At 62.9% G+C, this 16,799-nt stretch overlaps 1 protein-coding gene across 1 annotated transcript in view; it reads left to right on the top strand.

The window, feature by feature from the left end:
• The first annotated feature begins 420 nt into the window (after window positions 1-420).
• The window catches only part of GRIK1 (glutamate ionotropic receptor kainate type subunit 1), a 185,601-nt gene continuing 169,222 nt past the window's right edge, over window positions 421-16,799 (top strand). The window contains exon 1 of the mRNA XM_045852535.1: window positions 421-538. Coding sequence (XP_045708491.1) covers window positions 421-538 — 118 coding nt within the window. The remainder of the gene's footprint in view (window positions 539-16,799) is intronic.

Raw genomic sequence — 16,799 nt, forward strand, 5'->3', positions numbered from 1 at the left:
CCGCGATCCCCGCTCACCTGCAGGCAGGCGGGCAGGCGCCCTGCATCCACCCAGTCCCCAGCGCCCCTCTCCGCCCCGCCCTCCTCCGTCGCTCGCCCTCCACCCACCGCCACTTCGCGTCGGATCGCAGGAAGAACGGGGAAGACGGCCCCGCACAGCGGCCGCAACTTTCCGCCTGGCTCCGGGCTCTGGGAGCGGACAGCGGGGACCCGCGGTCCGGACGCGGGGCGGCGGGGCGATGAGCTAGCGCGGAGCCAGAGCCCCGCACAGCCCGCTGCGTTCCACGCGTCCCCACGCGCGTGCTCTCGGTCTGTCCGCGGGCAGCGCGCAGGGCGCAGACGCCGAGCGTCCTCGGAGCATGAGGCGCGACCCAGCCCGGGCGGGCTGCGCGTGGAGCGCGTGAACTGAGCCGCTCGGAAGATGAGGCGCCGCGCGGTCCTCCGCCAGCCGGGTCCCCGGGCCGGAGACCCGGGCCGCGCGCTCCTCTGTGTCCTCTGCTGCGTCCTCCCGCAGGCCGCCCCGCAGGTGCTCAGGATCGGTGAGTGAGCCGGGGCGCTCCGGGCCGCGGGCTCGGGGGCAGCCGCTGGGTGGTGGGGCGCGAGGGTGACCGGCGCGCGCGGAGGACTCGGGGAAGAGGCAGCCGCGTCCCCGCGTCCCCGCCAGGCACGGTTGGCGGGCTTTTCCATCTGGGCTCCAGCAGGGTCCCCGTCGCCCTGCGGGCTGCCCGCTGCGGCTGCAGGGTCGCGCGGCTGCAGCCTGGGGCGCAGAGATGCGCTCTCCAGACGGAGCATCTGGGGGATGTCGGCGCTCCACATGCGCAGCCCTGGTCCGTGGCCACCCGGCTCTCGGTCTCGCTGGCAGACCGAGTCTCGAGTAGAATTAGGGGACCGCGAGGGCCGGTGGGGGCGGGGGTCTCCCAGAACCTGCCAGCCGCCACCCCCCAAGTTTTCATCGCTGAGATGGGTTCCTCCGCAGGGAGTCTCCAAAGTCTGGAGGGCTCCCCACAGGGTGCAGGCGGCAGGCGCCCCCGGCTGGGGGTCGAGGACTGGGGAGCGTGCTCAGTCGGCTCCATGAGCTCCCACCCGAGTGCCTGCTCTGTTCCCCACTCTGCCCGCCTGGCACTGAGCGCGACCCAGTCCTCAGGGGAGGCCGCCTCGGGAAAGAGTGTGGACTTCCCCCTCAGCGGAGATGAAAGGGGCTGGAAGCTGCAGGCGGGGGTCCCGGAGCCCTGGACGAGGCAAAGAGGAGGGGGTGGTGCCGGTGTGGGTGCAGGTGCCGGAATGCACAGGGCAGACCGCCAGGGTCGGGGTGCAGAGGTGCGGGGCGGCTTCGGGGAGGCTGGTGGGGTGGGCGAGCTCCTCATCCCCCGGAACGCCCTCCCGCCCCAGCAGAAGCCAGAGCCCCTCCCCCCACAGGTGTCCGCCTCCCTCTGCTCCCACTGTGCCCCGCAGAGACCCTCGGAGAGCCACAGGTGAGGGGCGACCCCGGGGTCTCGCAGCTGCTCCAGGCTCCCGCCGGAGGGTCAGGCCAGGACCCATGGATGTGCTGGGGACCCTGAAGGGCACCACCCTCCCTCCCCTCCCCGCTCACGCCCCCAGCGGCTGCCCTGGGTCTGGCCTGCGAGGAGCCAACTCTTTGCAGAGACCCAGCTCCCGGTTCCCCTCCCCGATCGTGCCTGCTTTTTACAAAAAAAAAAAAAAAAAAAAGAAAGAAAAAGGAAGTTGACTTCTTTGACAGGAGCGTCCTGCCTGTGGGCGTGCGAGATCTGGTTTTCGAGGAAAGGCCCTGAGCGCCGACTTCACGAAAGACATGCGTTTCCAGGCCGTGGGCAATGACACCGTGCACTTCCAGATAGTTTAGGCTGAATGGGAAGAGCCCCGAGTTTCCCTGTTATGAAGAAGAAACCCCACCCGTAGCCACGGCAGCCCCGCGCCCTCCCCGCTGCCGCGCTGGGCACCACACGCACACTGGGCCCCGGGGCCCGGCGCCCACGGACCCGGCGACCTCGTGTACGGTCTGCAGGGACCGTTCTGGTCGTAGGAGGTGGGCCCGCCACAGCCCCACCTGCCTGCGAACGAACCTAAGGACACACCCCCCGCCCCAGGTCCGCGGGAGTTCCAGGAGGCGGCGGAGACCAGGGTCTAAGATGTGTCTGTCCGCGTGTCTGGGTCTGCGTCCAGGCTCCAAGCACTCGCACTCGTCCGCCCAGAAACAGTTTCCAAAGTGAAAACAACACTATTCACTGGCCTTAAAGTGCATGTGGCAACACAATGAGGTTCCCTTTCCTAAACGACGGCCGGCGGCAGCACGTGAAACCGCAGGGCCTGGGGGCGGCCGTGTGCAGGGCGGGCGGCTCACCCCTGGCCCCGCGTGGCCCGTGGTGGCGCCGGCACCGCGGCCCCGGCTCACGCTGGGGACCTGCTCACCCCTGAGTGGGCGTCTCGGCAGCGGGGGGAGCAGCTTGGGGGCCAGCAGTTTCTCTGGTCTGTTCAGTCCGACGCGGGACATAAAGGGTTAAATGAGTTGGGGATCCAAACGCCTGTGAGTGTGAGGGAGAGCGTGAGTGTGTAAGTGTGTGTGTGTGAGTGTGTGCAGGGCAGGAAGGAGAAGGATTAAAGTGCATCTTCATCACCTCTCGTCTCTCTCCGATGCACCAGTGGCCCCACGACCCCCCGACACAAAGGGCCCTTGGTCGCTGGTCGGAGCGTCCCGGCGGGCAGGGGCGCGGGCGCCGTGCTCTCGCAGGAAAGGCACTTGAGTGCTCGGTGGACTAATCGCTAGTCCGCTCTCCTTGCCGGAGCGTCTGCTCACACTCACACTCACACTCACACTCCAGCTGCTGAGGGCCGTGAAGGGAGGTGTAACGTGCGGGTGAAGTGCTCGGACATCGGGGTGCACACCCACCCCCGTTCCCGCACAGACACGTGTGTGGGGGCGTTCCCAGTCGGGAGTCCGGGGGCGGGAAGAGGGTCCTGCAGGTTGGAGGCGCGCTGGTGTGACGCCCACCCCCCAGAGGGCCCCCGGCAGCCTGCGGGGAGAAGGTGCCGCCCCTCCTGGGGCTTCTCCGCGGGGTGCCCAGGCCTTCCCGCCTCTCCCCGCCCCTCTCCGAGACACGTGACCAGCCAGCGAACGTCACACACGCACCTGAGCGTCACAGCCACAGACACCCCCTCCTGTGGCCGCACAGCCTTCCCCCGACACAGTGGGGTCTCGGCGGCCTCAGCCAACAGCAGCCCTGCCACCATCCGGGGGGGGAAGAAAGTCCCACGTGGGTGGCAATTCCTGGACGGGACGACACAGCGCGTTTCTACCAGCAACAGCAGCAGGAGGGCGTGCTGACGTAACCCAGGTCCCGCAGCACCTCAGCTCGGGCCCGGGGGGGAGGGCACCGTCTGCAGCGTGAGCGGCGGGGGGGCTGGGTTTGGACACAGCTGTGGACCTCGTGCTGCGGGACGGCGCTGGGGGGGAGGGGGCGCAGTTGCCCCCCGAACCACGTGGGCCTGAACCGCACGGGGCCGCTGACTCGGGGTTTTTCCGTGAACACCCGCCCGGCAGTGGGAGTCCGTGGGCGCGGCGGGCTGGCAGAGGGCACTGCTGACTCACTCCCACGGGCACTTGGGCTGCCTGGGGTTTCGGTGGGGTGGGGGGTGCCCGGATGCAATCTCTGTGGGTATGAAGGGACAACTAAGTTTTGGGGGAGTCAGAAGAAGCTAGTCACAGATTTCTGAGGCGCACAGTGGCCATCGCCCATAAACCTGCACCTCTGTTCCAGAGTCGCCTGTAGTTGTGCTGTTGCTGATGTTTTGTTGTTACTTTTTAAAAGTTACCGATACATTCTGTCTGATGGGGACTCAGGAGCTGCCGCGGTGTGGTTTCACCAGGCATCCGACACATTGGGCTCAGGGCTCCCCATCTGTGAACCAGCAGAGGCCCGGGCGCCTGCTCCTGCCGGTCCCAGGGGAGGGCCGGTCCCGGGGAGGGTCGGGCCGCCCTCCCCTGTGTCTGCGGCAAACCGCGGAACAGACACAGCACATTGCCCTCACGCACATGCACACAGCAGTGTGGAAACTGACACCAACAGTGGGGAAAGGTAAATGACAATACAATCGTCCAAATGCTTTCACTTCCTCAAGAGAGGCCCAGACGCCTCCCGCCTCGACGGTTAAGTTCGCCGCAGCACCGTTCTCGAGCGTTTACCCCCGAGGACCCCTGGCTCTGAGCAGTGTCTACCACCTGTGTGTTTGTTTGTCGCTCAAGCACACGACCTCAGTCGCCGAATCCCTTCATCTCGTTAGCTCTTCGGTCCACAAACACTTGCCGACCCGCCTGCCAGGAGCCGGCCGCTGCGGGGTGGAGGGCGAGGTGCAGGTCAGAGGGCAGCAGCCGCCGCCCCGGGGGCCGGTTTCGGGGGATTTACAACCCTCGTCAGGACGAGAATTCTTCCCCAGGCCTTCCCTGCGGATGGTTTTCACTTTTTGCTCCAAATACGATCCTCGGAGGGCTTCCAGCTCGTCTTCTGCTGTCGTTTGTTACGTCGCCGGCACCGTCGGAGACAACGGGTTCCAGCCCCGAGGCCTGGGGGACGGGCAGGGTGGGTCTGGGGGACGCTGGGCAGGGGCTCCGACCGCGGCCCAGAAAGATCCCTCTGACCTGAGGGCCGTCACCCCGAGACAGTGAGAGGGCGTGCTGGTCGGGATTCCTGCCGACAACCCGGGGAGGGAGCCCCGCCGCTTGATGGGGGGGCCGGGGGGCGTGTCGGGCCAGCGATGCCGGGTTTCTCCGAGTGGGCAGACTCCTGGCCTTACCGTTTGTCTGCATAGCTCACCTTTGTCTAGGCAGTTACTGCACAGGCCTGGCGCTCACACGGTGTCGACCTGCGCCGTCCCTGTTTCCTGCATGGCTACTGACCCACCCTTTCACCGAGAAGACCGTCAGGGGCGTGGTGGCTGTGCCTAGGTGCAGGTGCTCGGTCGCAGGTGCGGGGCGCTGAGGCCGGCCGCTGGCCCCTCTGGCCTCCGCCTCCTGGCCCGGAGCGGGCTGTGCCGAGTGCAGCCCTGTGAGTGCCCCTCCCTAACTGACCGCTCCCCGAAGCTGCCCCAGGCGTGAGAGACACGAGGGCTGGTCCTCGTCATGCGGGGAAAACCCTGCCCCGGGCGGGTGAGGGGTTTGGGTCGGAGCGGACCCCGGGCGGGGGGGAGAGGGGACAGTGGACGTTGTCATCGCTGGACCCCGGAGTTTCTCACACGGCGTCAGGCAAGGCACTCCCCTGCGGGGGGGGGGGCCGTTTCCCTCGGCTGGCACCTTCACTGGGAACGGCTGTGAGGGGCGCTCGGGGACTCGGCAGCCGTGGTGGCCCGTGTCCTCGGCCTCCGAGTCCTCCTCCGCCGCTGGGTCGCTGCTGCGCTCGCCCACCGCGCAGAGAACGGCCTCTCCGCCCACGCGTGTCCCGACGTTATTTCAGCCAGGAGAAGCGTGATGGGAGTGGCAGGTGGAGGGCATCCACTGCCCGCCTTTTCCCGAGGGGCTGACCGTGACAGTGCGTGTGTGTGTGTGTGTGCGGGCGTGCGTGCGTGTGTGCGTGCACGCGCGTGTGTGTGTGCACGCGCGTGTGTGTGCACGCGTGTGTGTGCGTGACGCTGGCTGCAGAGAAGCGGCGCAGAGCTGGGACGTGGCGGCGCGGCAGGCGCGGCGTGGGGCGGGGCCGAGGGAGGGAGGGGCGCCCCTTCTCTCTGGCAGCAAACGGGGGCGGGGGGGGGGGCGGCTCCGTGCCTGGCCCTGGGCTAGGTCGCCGCTCAGGTCAGTGCGGGCGCTGCCGTCCGTCCGCCACCCGGGCAGGTGCGCCGCCTAGAGGCTCGCTGCGGCTCTGCAGCTCCCTGTGACTCGCCGTGACTCCGCGTGAAGACCCGGCTTCTCGGGTTCAAGCCCCTGTCGCCCAGATCGCGGTGCCCGGAGGTCCGCTACTCGAACCACACCGGTTAAAGCCCCCTGGACTCATGCCCCGCGCCCTCCCCCGACTCCGCGACAAACCGGAGGAAACTGGCCAACGAAACAAAACTCCCGCCGCCACCCACCACCGCCCCCGCGTCTCAGCCTCACTCAGAAGGTGCCCCCCCAACCCTACCTGCCCCCCCAGCACGTCTGGGTCGGAAGCTTTACGAGTCGGTTTAAATGTTTAGGTGTTTTAATGTTCTCTCGTGGGCAGAAAATATTTTTGAAAACCCACAACCTGTGCTGAAACTGCATCGTTTTTATTGGCTTAAAACGTGATATAGGATCATTTTCCCTGATTATTTTTCCCACTGGACTCACATTTTAATGTTGTTTTTAGGGGGAAACTGTGTTAGATTCACAGTACATTTTTCAGGGATGTAATTTGTAGTCAGTTAACAGTCTATAGTTAAAAGTTAAACCTACTTGTTTATTTTTAAGTGCATATCTGATTTTAGTCATAAATATTCATAGAGAGATGGGGAGATATTTAAACTAAAAGGACCATATACCAGCTACCTAAACTTCACACATGTCCTGTCTTGATTTACTAGAGATGAAGTTATCACACCAAATTGCAAAGAACCACCGTTTAATCACATCAACACGACACCATTAGTAATAATATGTCAGTCGGAAAAACCGTCTATTCTGGAGCAAAGACAAAAACAGTAAAGAGAGAAAAATATTTGATTTTGTATTTACGTTATTTGTGAACTACTAAAAAAAATTAAAACCTTTTAGAATAGCTTCTCCAAGTCACTTGGACGATATTTCACTCTCTCTTTGTCCTTATTGGAGGTTAAAGGTTATCCTAGGCGCGTGCTTTGGGGTGAGGCTGTTAGCACGGGCACCCCAGGCGGGGAGACGAGTCCCGCAGGGGCCTGGAGGAGGCGGCGGCGGCGGCGGGGGCCTGGGGAGTCAGCCCGTCGCCCGCGCACCCACTCACAGGGAGAGACCAGTGCTCACACGTCCTCGACTCTGCACACCTTTGACGTTCTGTGCGGTCCGCTGGGGCTACAGACCCTTGAATGCACGCCCGTCCTACGTCTTTGACGAATGACTGCGTCACCGACCGCCATCCTGCCGGGGGGCGGGGGCGGAGCAAAGCAAAATGAAACAGCACACAGAACCTGTCGACGCTCTGAATTTCTACTGGACAGTGCTTCGGAAGGAGCGCAAACATGCTGATTTTTTACGCCAGAGTCGTATATGTCTGTACTTGCTTAATAGAAATGCCGTGATGCACTACTATAATTTTCATCAGTGATCGGTCTGGAGGCCGCAGTTCATTACCATCTACTATGTTCCTTAAAAAAGAAATATTAAAATTCTTTATTTATTGCACCGAGCAAGTTCAAAGTTATAGACCGTGTTTGCTAAAGCGAAACGCCTGTTTTATCTGACGGATCTGAGCTCAGCCCCTAAAGGGGTCACTGTGCGTATTTGCCCCCTAGATGCCGGCGGGAAGGGCGGGGAGACCCAGGCCCAGGGCGAAGCGCACGCTCAGGGCACCGGGCGTCCTCGGTGAGGCGGACAGTGTGGGGACCAGAGGAGGCCGTCGGAAGGACGCTCCAGGAGCGTCCTCCTTTCCTTCCAGAAGAGTTAGGAGGCGCTGAAAACCCCTCACCGACGGGCACGTGTTGGAGAGGTGCAGGCACCCGTGTTCCCCACGGGCACAGCCGGCATCGTTCCAGCAGTAACGGCGTGGGAGGTGGACGGCACCGAACCAAAGCACCACCAGGGATCCAAGCTGATACAGGGATGAGTGGTCGAATCGATGAGGCAGCAATCAGGTGCCCAGACGGGGAGCAGAGGCAGAGACGGGCGGGGGTGGCCCCACCAGGGCCCTCCTGCGGGTGGCGTCGCCCTCCTGCGCTGGGACGGATGCCGGTGGCACCCCCGCCCGTTCGGTCTTCCTTCCCGAGACCCAGATCCCCCCCGGGTCCCGGGGGGAGGGGGAGGGACACGCCGAGTGCCGACGGGCGGCCCTCTGCACGGCGCTCGGCCTGCGCCCTCCCGCCCCGCGAAGACCGGAGAAATAAGGAGGTCCGAGGGGCGGCCACGCAGCCATGACGAACACATGTGACGAACACATGTGACGAACACACGTGATGCGTGCTGACCGGGATCGTGCAACCGAGATGGGACTTGGAATAAAGAGGGATATTGCTTGATGACAGTGTACGTGAGTGTCGGCGTGCTCACCCGCACCCAGGCCCCAGACAGAGAAGCCAGAGGCGGAGCGTGTGCGCACTCCCAGCTCCGCCTCCCCGCCTGTCACGCAGACCCAACGCGCCTCTGGAGAGCGAAGAAACAAAGTCCGTTGGAGAAAACCCACCCCATCGCGAGGTTCCCTCTGTGATGGCGGGTCCCCTCACCTCGGCAGTGCACTCGGATTGGCGACCGACGGCACCGAGGGGAACGGACAAGCCATGCCCAACCCCGCGAGGGACGCCACGTGGAGGGCTTCCTGAGAGCATCGTTAAACTGAGGACAACAGCACATCAGTCAGAACAACCATCATAGAAATGAACTTGGTATAAAACTCGCTGCTGATGAGAGGTGAGCGTCGTGCGTCTCCTGGAGACTCCTGTAACGGGTCCGCAGGAGCTGGGGGGTCAGGCGCCTCTGCCGTCAGCACAGAGGGTTTCAGCCAGATGTGCTTTCTGGGCTCCCTTGCAGACCCCCTGACTCTGAACACTGGTCCGGGCGTGGGAGCCCGTCTGGCAGGGCCACGGAGGGCTGATGTGTTTGAACAAACACCCACCCGGTACTCACAGCAAACGGTGTACGCAAGTCCCTTTTCTGAGCAAAATTGTCCAAATACATCTTTAAAATGTCAATAGTTAATTCCCAGAGCCAGAAAGGACGTTGTAATTCAAATGGGGAAGGGATGGCGAAAATCAGCTGGTTATTTTTTTTTAGTTGTGAAGACTCAGTCACAACTTTTAAGAGTTATCTTTTCTCCTTGGTAAAGCTTGAAGCTCCCAAAATGTGGAATTCCACACTGCAGCCCCCCACGAGCAGGGGTCCTCCCCGACGACCCGCCCGCGTCCACCTCCGGGACCGAGCCCCCCCTGCTAACCGCGGGAGAGCCCTCGGCTGTGTTCGCCTTTTGAACTCCGGGCGGCTCAAGTTTCTTTTGTTCTCGGGACGTATCCGACCCCTAAGGCGGTTTCCATGGGTGGCCACTGAACCGGCAAGAGCCGTTGTCGCCGATTGTGCAGCATCTCCAGGGTGGGGGTGGGGGGCCATGCTTAGGAAAACACAGCACAGACTCGAGAGAGAGAGAGAGAGAGGCCTCCTCGTCTGATCCTCAGGATGGGACTCTGGGCTAAACTGGAAAATGATCCGAAAGAGCCCGTGGCCGCACTCCCTTTGGACGGACGGACGGGAAGCGCACGCAGACTCTGGCTTACAGGCCAGCGCTCCCCTCAGGGCGAAGGAATGTGGAGACGGAAGCCCGTCTGTGTGGCTCCAGCCGTGGAACCACGGGTGAAATTTGTCTTTTTCTGATTCCCTAGCAGGGTTCTTCGCCCAGCGTAAAAGCGACTGGTTACGGCAGCCACTCTGGGGATTCCGGGTTGCTCCAGCCACCCTGCCCCTGCAGCCAGGCCGAGGGGGGGTGAGCTGAGGAAGGGCCCTCCCAGCGCTGGCGGTCCGAGGCCCCGGCCGTGTCCCTGGCTGGGCTGTCCTGGTCCGGGTGGGCCGCAGACCTGGGAGGCAGAGAAGCCCCTCTGTGGGATTACGAGCCCCGAGCGAGACGCCCTCCGGAGCAGAAGCCCACCCCACTTCCGTGTGGAGGGCACCCTCGGGAGCGGGGCCGGCGTCCTGCTCTGAAACCCCCCTGAGTTTCTCACGTTACATGCACAAGCGGGTGACACGCGTTTGTCCACATCGGGGAACCAGCCTGGGACGATCGCCCGGTATTGACCAGAGCAGCTAAAGGGGCACCACAGGAGGAAAAGGAAACAATAAAACTCTTCTGGACATCACGCTTCAGGAAGGGCCTTGCAGGGAGATGCTAAGACAGACCGGCCGGAACCCTCCCCGCCCTGACCCCCGCCCTCCGCGCAGACCTGAAGCTCCTAGCGCCTTCCCACGCACCGTGGGGCTGATGCTGAAGACGGCTGTGCCGTGGGGGACCCTTCCTTCGGCCGTAAGGAACTCTCCGATCCGCACTCACAGACCAGCGGCGGTTAACCACGGCCCACGTCCTGGCCTCCCGTTGCCTGGCCGCGCCGATTCCCAGCCCCGTGAACCTGCTCTGTGGTTGGGGTTCTTCCCACACTCTGAGCAGCAGCCGCGGTCACGGCCACCGCCGCACAGGGTCATGGGGGGGGCGGGGGGCCCGGTGAGTCGGGACCTACGACGCAGGGGGAGCGGCCCTTGACACGGAGAGAGCCCTCCGTGTTCGTTGCTGGCGTCGTCGAGATGGGTGCTGAGCATTCACCCAATACAGTGTCCCAGTGAGACTCCAAAGGGTGCCGAGGCCACCCGAATCTGGGATGGGGGGTGGCTGGGGTTCTGCCAGTGTGAACTCCTGGTGAGGGCTACTTCCGACCAAGGAAATGGCTCTAAGACAAAGAAAAGTAGCTGGTTTCTCTATTCACGCTTCTCCAGGAGGCAGGAGAAAGGCCGTGTTCCTTACAGGCACGCGCTGTCGGGACAAACAGGGCCGCAAAAATCACGGCACCCGGCGAAAAACTCCACCTGGCAGTGGGTGCAGGACGTAGCACGGCCCGGCCCGTAACAGTTGCGGAGAGCCCCCCCCCCGCCCCCCCCATACACCAGGCTGCCGCACATCCGGGAGAGAAGGGCTGCTGCCAGGGAACGGAACATTCTGCCGCATTAAGTCCCTCTCTTCGCTCAGCTGTGCGGACGGGAACTTCCTCTGACCGACCCCAACTCAGTGAGCCTCCTCACCCAGGGATGCAGCGCCAGAGAGGTCCGCCAGCACCTCGTGTGATGAGGGAGGGCACCAGCCCCCCCGCCGTCAGCCGAGGGACACGTGGTGCATGCTGGCCACTTCTGCCCTCTGCAGACCCCCGGACGGACGGATGGAAGTCAACTTGGGGTTGTTCCCATTTAGGGAGCCTGGTTTTCATCGACGTGAGAGGAGGCCGGGCCGGGTAGAGGGGGCGCCCAGGTGTTCAGGCAAATCCGGCGGGAAAACCCGAGTCTGCTCCACGTCGTGGGTGTTCACTGCGGTTCGCAAGAACCCCACTCCTGAGACTTCAGAGCAGCGGATTTACCGTGTCGTTCTTTATTGGAAAGGTGTCCCTTTGGGGCGATTTCAGACGGGTGTGCAGCCCCTGCTTTACATGAGCACTTCCCCCAGGGGCCTGGAAACTAAAGGCGGGTTGGGCACGCTTCCTCCCTGAGTCCTCTGGGGACGAAAGTACGACAGGAGGTCATGATCCGCAACCATTTCCACGGAGATGTTTCCACGGTGGCCCCACCTTGCTGCTTCCCCGCCACTCGGGGGGCCTCGCGCTTCTTCTCTGTGGCTCCCTGAGCAGGAAAAATGAGCGCCCCGTGCCGGCGGCAGCCCCCGCCGGCTGCCCCCCGCCGGCTGCCCAGGACGTGTAGGCCCAGAGAGCCGGACGCCTGCAGTCTAACAAGGTCGCTGTCCGTTCGTGGTTTTCCAATGGCTGTCGCTTCCGCCGGGTCTGAACGAGCCAAAGGGAGCTGTTTGGACTGGAATGTGCCGACCTGGGTAACGGCGCTCACACACAGCTCCCCCCGCCTCGCGGGCCGGTTCCAGCCACGTGACCGCGCACTGATGGCCATCGATCTGTCAGAAAATGTGCCTCTGCTTCTGTTGCAATAACCATTATACTATCTGACAGAAGAGTCAATAATTTAATTAAATATTTTATAAAGCAATAAAGAAAAACTGAGATGGCGCAGCCAATAAAGTTATTTGTTAACATCTTGAAGCCTTTAAACGTCTGTGCGACACTTAAAGATCACTGCTAAACATCGTATTTGCCGTTTTAGCAGAGTTTGACTCAAAAAATCGGTAGCTTAGCATGCAACAGTAGAAACAAACTCTTGTTAGAGTTGGATTGTTTGTTAAAAAAACACTTCTCTGAAAATGGGTACACAATGTGAAGCAAATTCAGACAAGGGTTTTTTAGTGAAATATAATTTTATTTTAAAAATTAAGCATTTATAAAGTATTTTCATAAAGATGTTTCTGTATTTACAATTGAAAGCTTATGTAATGTGTACATCTGCGGGTAAAAATTCATCTACCAATGGTATTTTTCAGAGGAAAAATCTTTTCGAGATCTTATTGATTTGTTTGTTTTTAGAGAGAGGGGAAGGGAGGGAGAGAGGGAGAGACATTGGTTGTTGCCTCTTGCATGCCCCCTACTGGGGACCCTTGGATTCGCAGGCCGGCGCTCAGCCCACGGGGCCGCACCAGCCAGGGCTCCGAGGGAGGCCTTGAGAGGCGTTCACCACGCGTGTGAGTGACCTGCGAGCGAGGCCACGTCTGTCTGCGTCGGTCACGTGGAATACAGAGTCGACCGGGAGGCCGCAGGCCCCGCCTGGGGGCCGGAGTGACTGGGCGATGGAGACATCGGACTGTGACTGTCTCTGTTCAAGGAGTGGGGACTCACACCCGTCGGGTGGTTCCTGGCAGCACCCTAGAAATACGTACATTGTGGATTATAAATGATCACAGAATTGTAAATCATCGCTCGGCGCGAACGCCACAGCGCACAGTGGCCTGGCCGGCGACCCTGTTCGGCTGGGAGGCGGCAGCGGGCCGCACAGACTCGCGGGGAAGCCGGCCTTGGAGAACGGGCGGCGCCTCCTGCGGGAGGAGCAGGCGGGCGGTGCGGGCTCCTCCCCGAACCGTGCGGGCTGGGCGGCCCGGGAGGGCCCCAGCGGGAGCAGGCCCGTGGCCTCGGGCACCAGACGTGGGACCAGACGCAGGAGGCCCTGAGGGGCGGGGCCCGGGGAGGCGCAGTGGGGGTAAGGGGAGAGCGAGAGGTCTGGCAGAGACGGAAGGTGGTGCAAAGGCAGGTGGGTGTCCGGGAAACGTAGTGGTTTGAGGGAGGGCCAGGGAAATAGCGGCCGGCTGGTCTGGTCGTGTCTTTGTTTTAACCAGATTATAAACGAGTAAACTCTGCACAAACCCGTGGACCAGAGACCGTTTTCTCCCTCTTCTCTCTGGAGGGTCTGTCTGTGCACACTCGGCCAGGGAGCGGGGATGCTTCGTCCGCAGATGTGGACGCTGAGAGCAGCGTCTGCTGTGTTGTGAGCGCCCCGGACGTTGATATATATATATAGATATAGATATAGATATAGATATATAAAATATTATATAAAATATTATATATCTAACATTATATTATATATTGTATATATGGCCCCCCCCCAGAATGCACGTCCGTGAGGCCGGGGGCGTCTCTGGCAGGGAACGTGTCCTGCTGACCCTTGCGTCCCCAGCACCCAGTGGGGTGCCCGGCACAGGGCGGTGCAGGGACGCTTGCTAAGCCCTTGCACACGTGTGCTCCTGGGCCGAGACGTGACCCAGGCGTGTGACTGGGGAGGCAGCTCTCCCTCGCGGGTGCCCTTTCCTGTACTTCTGACGGGGCACACCTCACGTCCCCGGACAGTCCCCCTCCTCGTGCCCGAATGTGCGGCACCTACAACCCGCCTCCGCCGGGTGGTCCCCCAGACTTCGTCCTAAGAGAGTAAACACTGTCGCGGCCGCGCCTGCCCCCGGGGTCGCGTGTAGACACGCCCACGCAGCACAGAACTCACGTGCCCCTTCGCTCGGACAGACGCGGTGCCTCCTCCAGCCGCACGGCCCCTGACCACGGGCCGGGGCGGCCGCGGGAGGGAAAGGCGCGCGGAGAACAGGGTGGGGAAGGAAAGGGGCCCGTGAGGCCGCCGCACAGGAAGCTGAGGAAGGGCCGGCGAGGAGCAACTGTCGTTCCAAGAGCCCCAGGAAACCCGGGCACTCCAGGCCTGCGGTCGGAAGCTAAGCCAAGCTTTCCCGGAGTTAAAAAAACACACAGAAATAACGCAAAGCCGTGATTCCCCCGGAAACCTCACCACGAACTTAGGTGTCTTTGACCAGTCCTCCCGAGTCCTGTCTGAGCGTTCCGCTGACGGCAGCACTCAACTCCCATTGGAAGTCGGTGAATCATTCCGCAGAGGGGCGGCTGGGACCTGCCCCGGGGGGGGCCGGGGGGGCCCGTTAGAGACGGACAGGGAAACCACCCACTGTACGACCTTCATCACGGACCCATCACGCGAACTCAGACACGGGAATCCACTCCCCAGTGCCTGTCCGTCCCCCTCCGCGCGCCGGCCGACGCGCAATCGCGAGCGCATTTTTCTCCCTGAGCGTCCCCTAGGGCTCGCCGCTGCCCGGGTCAGCTCCGGCTGCTGCGCAGACACGGCCCGAACGGCCGCCGCGGCCTCCCCTGGTGCTGGAGGCGGGGAGTCCAAGGCGAGGGCCTGCGTCCCACAGGTAACCCGCTGCCTTTGCGGCGTGGACTCACGCAGCCTCTCCTGGGCGCGCCCTTAGAGAGAGGGGGCGCTCTGCCTGCCCCTTCCGACAGGGGCGCCCCTCCCACCGTGACCGAACGCCCAGTGACCCCGAAGAGCCCACCCCGGATACCATCACTGGGGGTGAAGGCTTCCGCGTGCCAGGGCGGAGAGACGCAAACACTCGGCCCTCGTCAGCCGTGCACAGGTCCCCTCCGTGACCTCTGATCCCACGGAAAAGGCACTCTGTGAAGGCACAGCAAACCTCCTTCCATGGAGAAGGAGCCCCGTCGCCCCCAAAGCTCACACCGTCTGACAACGCGGCAGGTGCCCCGCTCTGTTCTCTCCGTCGCGGAGCAAAGCTGCTCATTCTCAAAGCAGGGGAGGCCCTTCCCAGGCGGACGGAGACTTCCGCCCGGGTTCCAGTGACCGGGACACCCTCGCGTCCTCGCAGACCAAGCTCACCGTCGGGGTCTGAGCCCCGTAGGGCCCGCTAACCCCTCGCCCTCCGCCTGGGCTGCGCCACCACCATCCCGGCCTGCCATCCTCCCCACCCCCCGCTTTCCCGGTCCGTCCCGGCACCCGCAGGGCCGGGGCAGGGCGCGGGGACACTTTAAGTTCCCAGACCCGACCCACGATGTCACAGCTCATGTACGTTGACCGGATGAACCACCTCCCCACACGCCAAGCGTCATGGGCAGACGCGTCTGTCCTGCCGCCGGCTGCCGGCGCGTGGGGACTGCCGGGGAAGTGGTTAGGCCTTCGGGAAAGGGAAGAGAAAACGTCCTGCCAGGACACTCACGGCCTTCGCCTGGACTGGACTGCGGGAGCCCCCGGGGTGGTTGCATGAAGAGGAACAGGAGGCCAAGCAGCGGGAGGCATGAACTTTGACCCTGCGTGCTGTCTGGGGCAAGCTGCTCGCCCCCTCCGCGCACGTCTCCGCGTCTGTAAAACCCTGGGTGGGGAAACGGTGGGTTTGGAGCTGTCCGTGCGGAAAACACGGTGACCCAATAACTGACCAATAGCAACGCGAGAATAAGCGCTCCGCTCCGAGCACCGGCGGCTGTAACCCACCTCCGCCCTCCCTTGCGGCGCAACTTCCTCGTCTCCGCCCCCGGCCTCCTGCAGCTCCGCCGCCCGGCCCGCTCCGCGCAAACGTGTGCGGATGCTCTCAGCCTGCGTGTGCGCCCGGCCCGACCACGGGCTCCGTGACGCTGCGGCGCGGACAGCGCGGACAGCGCGGGGGCGCTGGCCTGCTCCCGTTCCACAGTCTCGGCGCCCGGAGGGCAGCGATCAAACACCACGTCCTCGGGCCGTGGCCCCTGCTCCGGGGCCTGGATTCTCGCGCAGAGCGTGGGGGCGACGTGACTCCACTCCAAGTCCTGCGCCGAAGCTCTCGGGGGCAACCTGGACTCGAATTCCTTCCGCCGCTTTTAAAAGTTGTCTGGACTTTCCCGTGAATTCCTAATGACCTTCCTAATGACTAAGCTACATTACCGTGGAAGCTGGCCATTGATTAAGTGGAGGGGCGAGGAGCCCGGGCGACCAATTACGGGCGAAGGGAGCTGGGCCCTGCGCCCTCGCCACCGAGTCGGTTGTTCCTCCTCCCCGTCCCTTCCGAGGCGCAGCGGCGTCCCCCAGCAGGCTCTGCAGGGTGCGAGGACCGTATTTCAGCGTCACACTCATGGCCGGTCAAGTTCGTTCCCGGGCACGCCTCGCCGTCCGGACAAACAGTCCTTTGTCATTTAAACTCGGAGTTCACGCAGCTTCTGGGTACCGCCGCCTGCTCCCCGACCAGCGGAGTCGGTTTGCACAGGCGCCCTTCCACTTTCCAAGTCACTAACAGCACCTCGGGGCCGTCTCCACACTTGCCACGGATCCCCGGGGCCGCGGCGGGCGGGAAGACCGGCCAGTGCCAGGCCCGGACTGAGCGCGAGCGCACCTGCGGGAAAGGGGGAAGGGCGGTGCGCTCCGGTCGCCCGAAATCTGTTTCTCGTCCTCTGCGAAGGCAATCTGATTCGTTCCAGGCCATCTGACTTTAACAGACAGTGAAAGATTTCACCTCTTGCCTCAGCCTCTGGGACCCACGGAAGAGGCTGTGAGGGCTGCGAAGGCCCCCTGATAACCACGTCCTCGCGAGGCAGCTGGGCCGTGGGGGCTGGGTGGGGAGGGGGCGGGGGTGGTCGGGGCATTCCAGCGGCTCACTCTGGACCGTTGCCTGGGAGACAGCCGCACCTCACCAATCAAGACCCAGGGAGCAAACCCTCACATCTGATTGGTTGGTTCATTCATTC

The sequence above is a fragment of the Phyllostomus hastatus genome, unplaced genomic scaffold (genome assembly GCF_019186645.2).
Source record: "Phyllostomus hastatus isolate PE091 unplaced genomic scaffold, TTU_PhHast_1.1 phas_contig_948, whole genome shotgun sequence".
Classification (NCBI taxonomy): Eukaryota; Metazoa; Chordata; class Mammalia; order Chiroptera; family Phyllostomidae; genus Phyllostomus; species Phyllostomus hastatus.